We start from the raw sequence: 13,269 nt of genomic DNA, 5'->3' as shown, positions 1-13,269 counted from the left end.
GGCTTCGTGACGTATATAAACTAGAGAGAAATAAGCACTAAACAGTAAGTGACAAAAATGAGTTTTAATATGATTTCTAAACCTGTTTTACTAAGCTTATGTTTAAAGCATGCTTTGAGTTAAAATATTTGATCTATACTTGATTTCCAAAGCATGAGTTTCAAGTTTAGATAGAATTTGAATAACATGTGTTTGATTTATAAGTTTACTGAGAATGTTTCTTGTTTACTGAGAATGTTTCTTTAAACAAGGAAATTATGAACAACCATATAATAATGAGTTTCTAAAAGTATTTAAGTTAACTATTGTTTAAACAAAGCTTGATTTATAGATTTGGGAATTGTAAACACACTTTTATAGTTTGAGATAATGTTTTAATTATGAGACTGTGTGAGCATGTTTTAGTCTATACTTAAGATATTCTGAAAGTTATAGCAACTCTACGAGGGAGTTTTTCTATGCATAGAGGTCCTATGATGAGGATATTCAATAGATCCCTAGAGTTTCCATCACGGAGACTGGGTAGAGATAAGAGCCTTGGTAAAGTTCATATTTAGTTTCATGGATTTTGTGTTCTAGCTTCAGCTATAATCTTAAGATTGTGTAACTAAAGTATATAAGTTAAGTGCATATTGCAATCCTAATATGCGACGAGTCATGATCATCGCATGTGAGATGCTTACTATATCTCTATGTCTTCGTGTAGTTATTAAATCCTCGTGTAGTACAAGTATTCCTATTGCTTGTCCAAGTGTAAGTGAAACAATAGGTTTTCCTGGATAATTCGTGGTCGAACATAGAGAATTGATATTAAATCTTAGTTCTAAGACTCACTCTTCATCTAATACGATAACTATCTATACAATATAAAGTAAAGTAAATCTAAACTAAAATTACTATCTACACTAAAGAATCTGTAAAAGAGAATAAGAATGGCAGATAAATGGATCTGTGAACTAATTAACTTGTGTAAAGAAAGATTAAAGGAAAGTATCTACGTTATTATGCGATTAAGCCACGGGGTAGCCTTGATGCGATAAAGCTCAATCAACTAGCTTTTGATTAGGGCAAGCATATCTCAGTGCCTTCAACGCCACATTTGCTCACCTCTCAGGATACAAATGATAAAGTTTGGTTAGCAAGACCTATCTAAAAGCGTTTACTTACAAGACTTACAATACTTCTTTTATAAGAGTGACAACCTCTCGACGCCAAATACCCACACTTGTTCTCCTTTTGAAATACAAGTGTTGGACGTTATCTCATCAAGGTAGAGTTTGTTTCCAACTTCTTCTTACGTGCGTAGCTATATTCTTGCTACTTACTCTCTTGAGTAATTGGCGATATACACTGTAAAATAAGAACAACCTATATTACAAAAAAAAAAAAATTACAAAAATGGAAAGTAAAGAAAATGAATATTACAAGCTAGAGGAAGAGAAATTGTGGAATCTCCTCTACTCTTACTCTAAGCTTTCACTCACAGACTGATCGGAGAAGAAAAATAATAACTTTTACAGACAATAGAAAAGCTACTCCTTTTTACCACTCTCTATGGTTTGGCCCATTCAGGCCCCCTTTGCTTGGTAGTGATGAAATCTTTTTGTAGACAACTTTCAGCAGAAAACTTCTATTCTCGGATCACATCGGTGCCAATTACAGCCTTGTCAAGTCGTATCAACTCTAACTACCATTATTGTCTTCTAGTGAATCTTTCTCAGGTGCTGACGTAGTTCCTCGCCTAGTGATTGTTCTCGCCATACAAGGTTATTATTCTTGTGTAATCCATGTACGCCCTCCTCTGTGATTCAATGTTCTTCTCTTTCTATTAATAATGTGTTAAAACACTGAAAATCATGGTAAAACAGGCATGAGGACTTATGTAAGATGTATTTCCTAATAGTTATGACTTTGCACTAGTAGCTACGCGTTTTGACACCTTTACTACACATTTTGATCACATTATTCTACCTAAAAGACCATAATAACTTGTGTTTCTACAAGTTATTAGGTCTCTATGGACACCTAAATTTTCCATCTCACAATAGCTATAATGAGATGAGACACTACTAATGCCTAGATTTTCGTCTCGTAGTTTTATAGAGATTTGGGGTATGACAAGAGAAAGAGAAATGTTTGAGAATTTATTCAAGTTGAGATCCTTGTTTTTGGTTTGCTTTAAATGTATTTATAGCTTCGACAAGTTTACTACTCATTGATTTGTAAGCATGTTTTATGTCAAAAACTAGTCACCCACTAAGTTTTAGCTCACCCTTTCCAAATATGTTTTCTTATTTTCTAGGTAGAGATCATGAACTCGACACTTGGTTATTTCTACTTATCTGCTAGAGTTTTGAGTTGTTATTTCAATAGGTCTATTCTCATTCGTACATATGGTTTGTATATGAGTTTAGTAAGAGGTAAGTAACTTGTGGGTTGTGAAAGTTAATCTTTTGACTTGTTTGAACTCTAGTTTGTATATGTCTGTATCACACTTATTAAACTTTGTTGTGTATAGTTTGGGTTGCACTACACTATTGTATAAAGTTTGTATAAGGTTTCCGTTGTAAATGTATGCATGTTTTATGTTTGTTTAGAAGTTAAATTTAGTTTTATCTCTAGTTTTAGTAGGGTTAGCATGTATCGTTAGATGGAGAATGATATTTGTTGGCTTCACGCCATCTCTTAGGCTAGGAGAAAGTGGTTTGAGAGGGAGTGTGAGAGTTTCGGTAAAAAAAATCAAACTTATTATGAAAGGACAAACCACGTAAATGTCAGGTACCATTTTATTAGAGATGCGATAGTTGAAGGAAAAATAAGAGACTGGAGAATACATCTTCATCCAAGAATGTTGCAGATGCATGGACTAAATCTATCTCTATTCATAAACTTGAGAGTTCTGGTTGGATCTTTGTGATCGTGGATTACAAATAGGAGGTCGGTTCCAATCCCATCATTTTTCCCTAAAAGCTTTGTTTACATAATTATATTGTATATTCTCTAGCAAGGTGGACATTTGTTAGATTTTTGCTAGCTTCCTTAGAGTTGAGCAGAAATAGATTCTACCCTCCATGGGCTCTATTTTGAGTCTCTATTAAAACGTATTAGCTCGATCATCCCATTGTTTAGTGGCCACCCATTAGAAGAATGCATGTGACATTTCTTAAGCGATTGAGAAATGACATCATAAGTATGTTGTCAAGCTCGAGGCTCTTATATACTTCATTCTTCTTCTTTTCTGGGAATCTGTGGAAGAACACAAAAAGTGTGAAAGAGTATAGGGATTAAGTTTAAGGATGTAATTCCTTCTAAAGGAGAGTGAGATTCTTTCACTAATATTTCCTTGTAGGGGGAGAATTTTTTCTTATGTATTTTATTTATAATTCTTCTACTTTATAACTTTATACGGATGTAGATCCCTTCATGGGATTGAACCATTATACATCTTAGTATTCCTCTTCTCCTTACTCTCTTTTCTTACTCTAAATTATTTTCTGGTTATTTGCTCAAGATGTTTATTTTATCGATCTCATCATTCAATGTTAACATTTTAAATTACCAAATTTTTAGTTCTTAAAGTTCAAATTTGATTTCAATTTAGAGCATAAATTTTAAAATATTACGATCTTAATTTTAAAATTTGAGTTTTATTTCAAGTTGGTCTCCAAATTTCAAGATTTACACTTTTAATTTTAATTTTTCACTAAATAATAATTTTACTATCATAATTATTTTAAAATTTTAATAAATATTAATGCCAAAGAGAAAAGTGAATATTTAGTAAAAAAAAATATAAATGTTGAAATCTAGAAATTAAATTAAAAGAAAACTCAAATATTAATGGACGGCCTTTCTAAGTTGGTGTAAACTTAATTTAGACACTATTAAAGTTTTTAGGAGTAAATTTATCTCTTTTGCCTTTTCTACTTTTTACTTTTGCGAAGGAAATCAATCTTCTCTCATATTTAATCGACCAACTCTTCCTTTTCGTCTTTCTCAATTATTTATATTTTTTGAGAAATTATATCTTATACACTAAACCCTATACACAACCTTACTATTAAATTCAAACTTATTAACTCTAGTCCTAGACCTAATAATTCCTCTAGATGAAAAAAAAAAAAAAGTTAAAAATGGTAATATTATGAGATGTAAAAACTAATTTGAAAATCAAGCCTATGTTAACTTAGAATCGTACTTACCCAAAAGGCCAAAACCTACAAAGAAAAAGTTAAATTTCAAAATAAAAAAGAGAAGTTATTTTTCCAAGAATATATAATAAAACATGAAGAGCGAGAAGCGCAAGGCCCAGAGTGAAAGCAAGGGCCCGTCGACGAAGCCTTCTTCGGCAACAAGAAATCCCCGCTTTTTATCACCACACCAGAGCTTTGCTTTTCTCCGGCATTCCTCAACAAAACTCCCATTTCACAATTTCTTTCTCCATTCACCGCTCCCTCTTTGCAACTCACCATGGGAGACAGCCAGTATTCTTTTTCTCTCACCACTTTCAGGTCTCTTCCTCAACTCCCCCCCTCTCTCTTTCCCTTTATCTTTCTTGATTCTCCCTTCTAACGTTGTTGTTTTTGCGCGGTTCCTCAGTCCTTCGGGTAAGCTTGTGCAGATCGAGCACGCTTTGACTGCTGTTGGATCTGGTCAGACATCTCTCGGTATCAAAGGTATTTTGACTTCAACTCATGATGTTTGGTTTAATTCGTAATTGCCGCTCCTTAGGAGCTCATTTCTTGACGCCGAATGAATGTTTGGTTTAATTGATCTCCTGGGGTTTGATCACATTTGGGTTTTTTGTTTTTATCGACCTCATCCCAATTCCTCGTTGCAGTGTTTTCATGTTGCTTCGTGGGAACGTGATTATTTATTAATAATTGCCAGGGTTTTGGATAAAGAATTTGTTTCTCGGATTATGATCTCACGCACTAGTACAGTTTATTGTCTTAGATCAATTGATCATGCTTATTTGATCCCATAGTTAGTTTGCGGCTTTTATTCACATATGAGTTCATCTGTTCTTGCTTAAGTATAGTTGGGAATTTGCATTTATGTGGTTCGTGATTATAACTACGATATGAGTGTAAAGGGTCTTGAAGTATTTACTGATGGGTATTCCTTCATCCTTGCAGCTGCCAATGGTGTAGTCATTGCGACTGAAAAGAAATTACCTTCTATCTTGGTTGATGAAACATCTGTATGTAACTCAATTTTGTCATTATAAGTTCTAACTTCTTTAAACCATTTCTCATGGTTCACCTTATATTTTTATGACGCTTTCTTTGTCTCAGGTTCAAAAGATACAATCTCTTACACCAAATATTGGAGTTGTTTACAGGTTTGATTTTCTTCACCTCTTGTCAGGGGGACACAACTTTGCTGCTGTGTCTCTCTCATGGATAAACTTCTTTTGGAGTGTTCTTAGACCGTGTCCTTTTCGTTTGCTCTGTTCTTTTTGTAACTAATAAGTTGAGCTCAAAACATTGGTGAACATTACCGACCATAGAGTAGCCTTTTGGAGGAAAAAATCTCCATTTAATTGGTCGGAGCTAATTTACCCTAGGCTAGCATTAAAAAGTTGTGGTGTTACCTTTCTATTTGGTGCTATTAATAAATCGTGTTATTCTTTTTGATTTGTCTCGTTTTTCCTTTAAATATTATCTCTATGGTCTTTAGTGTTTGAATTTGGACAGAGCAGATATGTGGGTCAATCTATTTTCAGCATTAGTTCTTTTCCTAAGCACCTTCAAGTTTTTTTTTATTATGATGCCTTTTCCTACAGTGGCATGGGTCCTGATTTTAGAGTTCTGGTCAGAAAAAGTAGGAAGCAGGCAGAACAATACCATAGACTGTACAAGGTACAATCAGGTTTCTACCATTTTGTCAAATTTCTTCATAACTAAAACACTCTTTAGTTTGTATAATCAGTCTTCCATAAGACAATTTGATACACTGGGTACAGTGAGATTTAAATCTCATATTTTTTTCTTTGTAACGGAAGTCCTCTTCAGTTTTTGTAATCAGTTTACTAGTTGGTACACTTGTTGCACATGCTTCTTGAATATGGAGAACCAGCGGTTAGGTGTTTCTTTTGTTACCCTTGGTTTGGCCTTTATGTGTGTTTGGTTGTACCTTCTCTTCTCGTCTTTTCGAATGATAAGATTATGAACTTCTTAAAAGAATATGAATGATCGTAGTTTCATGTTGATTTTCTTCAATATGATTGAGCTTTTTAGATTCTTGCAATCATTTGCATTATTTACCAATTTTCCTTCTTGAGTAAATGCAAGTAATTTTGATTCATGATAGGTTATGTGATCCTGATTGTTCATCATTGTATTTATGATTTTCTTCACATGGTTGTAACTTGTGTATAATGTATGTGATTGTGATTGTTCACCATTGTATTTGTAATTATCTTTGCATGGTTGTAACTTGTGTAAACTATATCTTAGGAACCAATTCCAGTCACCCAACTTGTCAGGGAAACAGCAGCTGTAATGCAGGAGTTCACCCAATCTGGGTAATCACAATTCTTGCTGTAAAAGTAGTTTACATTGTAGATTTTAAATGGAAGATTGATACAAATTGGTGTAGCCTAACTTACCAAAAACACATGTATTTCTACTCTCTTTCCACTGCCTCTTTCCCCCATTTTTGCATGTTTTTAATTTGGAAAGGAAACCGGCCTCTTTATTAGTAATATAAAGCTCAAAGTACTAAAGGTTTATACAAAGCGAAAATAAAGAGACCAAAGGATCTGCAGGCACACCCGAATGTCTCAACTAGGTTGACATCCCCTTACCGCTCTCATTTGGACCATTTTCACATGTTCGTCATCCCTTTCTATAAAAATAGTTCACTGCACATCAACCATGTTGCCCTGTCCAATATTTTATTTTTTTGGTATTTAGACTGGAACTTGGGAGCTGTTCACCTGAATAGATCTTTTCAATTTCGTTCATGAATTCTGAAGTTTTATTTTGGGTTTTTTCTTGTCTTTAGTGGTGTAAGGCCCTTTGGTGTATCTCTGCTTGTTGCTGGGTTTGATGACAACGGTCCTCAATTGTACCAGGTAAGTTATGTCTCATGTCTTGATAAAATAATGACACACTACATGCTGATTTGAAGATGCTTTTAACTTTATAATTCACTGTCTTTAAATCCATATTGTAATTTTAGTTTTGTATAAACTTGGTAATGAAAATTCAGGAATCCACCTCTTGATCTTGAATATTATATTTGTTTTCGAGACACTTGAATGAGCTGTTTGTTTGTTCAGTGAATGTGAACGAGCACAGATTGCTTCCCCCGTTTATATTTCATCTTTTCAATGAAATATCTGCTTCCAATATAATTTTTTTAGAAAAAGAAAGGAGTGCCTACAAAAAAGCCTGGTTATCCTGCTGTTTTCACAATCAATGTCTCTGTACTACAGCATTGCTTTATTGTGTGTGGGGTAGATATATTGATAGAAAGTTGTGAGTTTTTGTTTGCATCACTGAAGAGCTATTTCTCAATTAGTTTTTTTATTGAATGGAATAATTTTTCTCTAGGTGGATCCATCTGGCTCATATTTCTCTTGGAAAGCCTCTGCAATGGGAAAGAATGTTTCAAACGCCAAAACATTCCTAGAAAAAAGGTATCTGTTTTACTTTTCTATTGTATGGGTTGTTTAGGCAAAGTAAGCATTTTCTGCAGATTTTGCAATTATTTTTCTGTCTAGATTATTAAATAGAACCCAAAGCAAGATTTGTGAACCTGAAATTATCCATAGCCTCTGATTTAAATGCTTCAAGTACCATACCACAGCCTGTTTTGCAATTTGTTTTCGTTCCTGGTGCCACTTGTCCAATTTTCTTGACAGTTTTTTTTATGACCTTACTTTCCAATTTAGGTATACCGATGATATGGAGCTTGATGATGCAGTCCACACTGCTATCTTAACCTTAAAAGAGGGGTACGTATATTTTTAAAGAATCTCATTTAATGTATGAACTTCATTTCTATATATATCATTCTCTCTATACCTTGAAGAGTTTAGTGAGGATTAGTTCATGGGAAGGAGATGCTATGAAATGGCTGCATTTTGGGATGTTGATATTGTACTGATGACATATAGAAGTTACTCATGTCTTTTTTTTATTCATCATATTAACTGCAGAAATTTTAACCACTGGGGAGTTATTTCCTACAAAATTGGAACTAATCCATTTACCTGTGTTTTTAAAAAATGAACTCAAATTCAAAAGGCTTGTGCTTTTAAAAGACAAAAAAGTAGCCTAAAATCTTCTCTCTTATGTAGGCTAGAGCTAAGTCTCGAGATGATATTTATGCATAGACCTTAATTTATATATTTTTTTTATAAGAAACAGATATATTCATAGAACAAAAGAGAAACAACCTAAGGGCAAGGGACAAGAGGGCCTCCTCAAGAAAAACTAAAGAATAAGGATCTTCCAATTGTTAAAAATCATAGAAGGGATGTAATTACATAACTGTTTGGTATAATTCGTACTCCACCAAGAAGCTGTGTGTTGCAACACAGTCCAAAAAGAATCAAAAGAATTATAATATTGTCTTGAAATATTCTAATATCCCTCTCTTTCCAAATACACCACAAAAGGGAATGGGTAGCACAACTCCACAAGATGTAACCTTTTGGTTATAACCTCTAACTTTGAGCCCTTCCAACATCCAACTGTGTCAATCCTTACTAGGAAGACAAACCTCCAAGTCAAAAATTCTAAACAGAGTGTTCTAAGCTTTCCTAGTAAAGATGCAATGCAAAAATTAGTGGTCCATGATCTCCTCTTCTTTGAAACAAAGGCAGCACATCGAAGGGCTGAGCATGGTATGCTGGATTACATAGAAGAAAGGAGAATAGAAGAAAAAGTGTAGAAAATATATGAATGTTCAACACCATGTAACACCACAGAGCTGCTTGGTGATTGGCTAAAAGTAATTCCAGCTAAATATTTTCATTCTCTGACAAGTTCTTCCTAGTGATCTAAATTTAAAATCCTCAGTTTGATTTTGTAAACTATGTATATTTGTTGCCATATACTACATAGAGTCTGCATCCAGATATTATTTTTTCTTATTCTATGGCTAATGTCGCTAATCGTTTGCAATGCTTTGTGTGCTTCTGTAGTTTTGAAGGTCAGATCTCAAGCAAAAACATTGAAATTGGAATAATTGGCACAGATAAAAAATTCAGGTTTGTCTCTCCTATTCTGTTTAACTGGAAATAAAACTTTATCCTTGGATCGAGCTTCAAAACCCTAATGCATAGTTGAATTGTGTGTTATGCTGTAATCCTAATAATGCCTCATTGTGATTGTACCATTGAAAATTTGGTGAAGTTAAAATATAGTAACCTAGCTAGTCAAGTTGAATTACCACACTTGAAACTAGAAAGTTTTGATCTTTCACATATTAGCGAGCATCTTTGGAGGTCCAAAAATGTTAATATACTTCCAAAAAGATTTTTTTGGTTACTACTCTTGAGGTTTGTGTGAAAGCAGACATGCACAAGTATTCTCGTCATTAGAAGTATACTGCCCATTTGGTGTCCCCGTGTCATTCATCTTCTGTTAAAAATACCCATTTTCTGCTCACAAGCTTGATTTTTCAGTTTTTACCGAAAACGCTTATGATGTGAATGTTTATGATTCATACCGACTTTCTTGTCTCTGTTTCTTTTGCAGAGTACTAACCCCTGCTGAGATTGATGATTACTTGGCTGAAGTAGAGTAAGCAACCTGTTTGTTTGCAGAGGAAAGTTCTTTCTAAAGGCAGCTGAGTGTTTGATTTTGAAGTGAAGTGAGCCTTTGAACTTTGGTGATGGCTGACACTGCCATTGCCAAAACTATGAAGAAAATTTGTTGGCTCCTTCTATGGACATTTTAGGTTGCGCAATACCATCCTTCACCATTGTATGTTAGTTAAAAGAATTATTATTGCATGCTTGGATTTTAGATGCTGTGGAGAAGTTTTCTTGTTTTAAAATTATGAAGTCAAATTGTTGGAATTTCTGCATTGATTTGTGTTTCCACTCAACTCCTCGTTTCTTAGGGTTTAAACCTTACGTTCTCTACTGCCTCACTTGAATACCGATCATGTGGATTTGACATAAAATTTAATTTGTCTCGATTGATAACATTTTTATTAAAATTTTGCTTGCTACACATTTGATTTTATAGTCAAATTTCTAAAAAGAAAATGAGTTTTTAAAAATTAGATTAGGCCTATATGTATTGACTAAAGAAAAAATGGTTTTAAAGAAAGTTTGCTTTTATTTAAATTATTTTTGTAAAAAAAAAAAAGATTTAAAGATGTACGATTTTAACAGTTATTTTGGATGGTTATCGAATACTAATTTTTTTCTAAAAGAAAAATAGAACTTAGTTCGTATGGTTTGACAAAGTTTTAGAAAAATAGAACTTAGTTCGTATGGTTTGACAAAGTTTCAGAAATAGTGCTCGTGATTTTGGTAAACTTAAAAGTGTCAAATCATATGAATTAAATTTGGTTGTTTCTTTTTAGTTTTAGAATTTTGATTTGAATTTGAAAGGAGTCTTGGAAGGTTGTTAACAAAGCAACAAACATATGGATGGAATAATAAGTTAAATATAATTTTGAGAATAGAAATAAAATTTGAGTGGCAAAATGTATTTTTGATCTTCCAACTTGAAAGAGAGTTGAATGGCGAAAGTGCAGAAGTAGGTTAGAGAGTTCAATAGCTAAATTAGAAAAGTAGGTTAGGATTACTATCCTTTTAATGAAAACTGATTTATTCAAGACTTCACTAATTAATTTAGAATATTATAACTTTTAGAAATTTTTTTATGATATTTTACAAATGTGCTCATTTTTTTAATTATTATCTTACGTAAAAAAATTATGGCATTTTAGGACCATTTTAACATTCATCTAATTAATTATTTGAAAATCATTATTTAAAAAAAAATTAAACATATTTTCGTTAATTATCGATAACCAAATTTATTATATCAATTCTAACTTCCTTAATTATTAGTTCATATATATTTGTATTTATTAATGTAATATTTGATTTAAATATGGTATAAATTATATAACTTATATGATAATAATATTTTTAATTATTTTCGGTATAATTATTTTTAATTTAATGTTCAAACCCAAAGTTTATTTTCAAGCCATCATCAATTTCGGCCTCAAATTTCTTTTTTGATTCCTATAGAAATAAGTTTTTGTTCTTTCTTCTTTCCTCCTACATCTGATTTTGAATCGGTTAGTCTTTATTTTTTCGTTTATTTTTTGGAACTTTTATTATTTTTCTTTCGTTTTCTAGCACATATTTTTTCCTAAAAAAAGTTGTTCTTTTGTTCTTTCGTTTCGTAACATATATTCCGGTCATGTTCCTCCTATTTTGTTTAATTTTATATTCTTTAGTTCATTTTCCTGTCATGTTCGGTATACCACTCCATACACATATTATATATATGTTATGTAATTTTTTTTTCACATATGCTAATAATACATTTTATGTTTTGTTTCATATATAATGCTGCATATATTCAATAATACATTCATAACTTATTTTTTAATTTTGTAATTTTTTCTTACTAAATTTATGTACTATTGCATACCCATTATGTAACGGATAAATTTTCTTTTTCAATTATTATATATATACTACTACATAATATATGTGATTTATTACATATGTACTACTTTATATATTTGACAATACATAAATATTTTATCACTATATATTAATTGTATTAATAAATCCTTTAGGCGATCATCGACAATGTCAAATACCTAATGATGTTTTGTCCATTGTCATCCTCCCACCGAATGTAAAATGTTCACTTGGTTGACCAAAGAATATTAGAATTCCTTCTAAAATGGAGTTTAAGAAATGCGTTAAATGTGATCATTGTGAACGTGTTGGGCATAACGGAAAGTGACTCAAGCTTTCCTTATCGAACTGTTTTTTCTTTTTTCTTTTTTTATTAGAATTTTATTATGTTGTTTCAAACTTTTATTCGATGGATTCATAAATGAGTTTTTAATTAAATTAATTTATTTCCAAAATTTTCCATTATTTTCATCTACTGTACTAATCAAATTTATTCAATTTACTAACGACATATATTACATATACTCAACATAAAGTTCTATCAATCATGTTCCTGTAAACAATTTATCATAAACCTTTAGTTCTAAAATACAAATCGTATTATTACATATACTCAAGAATCTCAAAAATTTATCATATATCACATATACTCATTATAAACCTTTATTTATAAAATAGATTACCTATACTCCTCGTAAATTTGTATTTCTAAAATATTTTCATTACTCATCATAAACTTTTAATTCTAAAATATACATTTTATTATTCTTAACATACTGCAATTGAACCAATATGAACATGTTATCTCTATTCAACTAAACATATTCGTTTCAAATATACTAAACGATTTTTATCTTCTTTATAGAAAGACGAAGTTGTCTTCAACACCCAAATTTTGGTTACTTTAAAACAGAGGAAACCCTAAATTTTTCGTTTTCACAATCTACGTATACATTTTTCTTTTTGTCGATTGAGTTAACATATTGTTTGAACATCTACAATATACTCATATACCCTAATCTTTATGACACAAAATATACATTCTTACTAACCTAAAATTTCTCCCCAAAATGGTTGAAAGTTGACCGATTCAGTCAATCGTGGAGTATGCTCTTCATCGCCAATATTTCACCAAATCTTCTACTATTTGAAGGCTTTTGTGAAGAGAATGGAAGGAATAGAGTGTCGTCAAAGAAGGAAACTTTCTAGCTTTATTTCAATTTTTCTAAAACATAACCCACGTCTATAGCCAGATTTACCTCTTTGTTGGTTCACCTTCTATTTGTTTTATTTTTGTTTATAAATTTAAATTAATAATACAAGTGGGTATATATATAATTTGGACTAATATTTAGGCTCATTAAGGGGATATACGTGAAAATTATTGGAAACAAAGGTCCATCCTGAAATATCATATGCCAATTTAGGTCTTCTTAATTAAAGCCCCTAGATTTTATAAGGGCTAACAAGAATAATGACAAATTAGAAGGTTTACTTTGGAAAAATAGCAAAATATTTTTAAATTGCTAGAATAGCAAAATTGAAAAATCTAAAAAACAAATAAATGGAACAATGTCTCCAATGCCCTTACCCAATTCAAAAATTTGATTCTAAATACAATTGTTTACCTA

The 13,269-nt window shown here is 31.8% G+C and overlaps 1 protein-coding gene across 1 annotated transcript; it reads left to right on the top strand.

Moving 5' to 3' along the window:
- Positions 1-4,298: 4,298 nt before the first annotated feature.
- Positions 4,299-10,068, top strand: LOC101218236 (proteasome subunit alpha type-2-A). Its single transcript, XM_004145393.3, has 11 exons — positions 4,299-4,511; positions 4,600-4,676; positions 5,139-5,203; positions 5,298-5,344; positions 5,789-5,864; positions 6,462-6,529; positions 7,012-7,081; positions 7,563-7,648; positions 7,904-7,966; positions 9,161-9,226; positions 9,717-10,068. The coding sequence occupies exons 1-11, from the start codon at positions 4,471-4,473 to the stop codon at positions 9,763-9,765; spliced, it is 708 nt and encodes a 235-aa protein (XP_004145441.1). The 5' UTR covers positions 4,299-4,470; the 3' UTR covers positions 9,766-10,068.
- The last annotated feature ends 3,201 nt before the right edge of the window (positions 10,069-13,269 follow it).

The sequence above is a fragment of the Cucumis sativus genome, chromosome 1 (assembly GCF_000004075.3).
Source record: "Cucumis sativus cultivar 9930 chromosome 1, Cucumber_9930_V3, whole genome shotgun sequence".
Classification (NCBI taxonomy): Eukaryota; Viridiplantae; Streptophyta; class Magnoliopsida; order Cucurbitales; family Cucurbitaceae; genus Cucumis; species Cucumis sativus.
The sequence above is the reverse complement of the archived record's forward strand: the minus strand, read 5'-3'. Positions and strand labels throughout refer to the sequence as shown.

Coding starts and splice junctions, on each gene's coding strand:
- LOC101218236 (XM_004145393.3), top strand. CDS start 4,471: ATGGGAGACAGCCAGTATTCTTTTTCTCTCACCACTTTCAG. Junction 7,082..7,562: donor ACGGTCCTCAATTGTACCAG/GTAAGTTATGTC, acceptor ATTTTTCTCTAG/GTGGATCCATCTGGCTCATA. Junction 7,967..9,160: donor ATCTTAACCTTAAAAGAGGG/GTACGTATATTT, acceptor GTGCTTCTGTAG/TTTTGAAGGTCAGATCTCAA.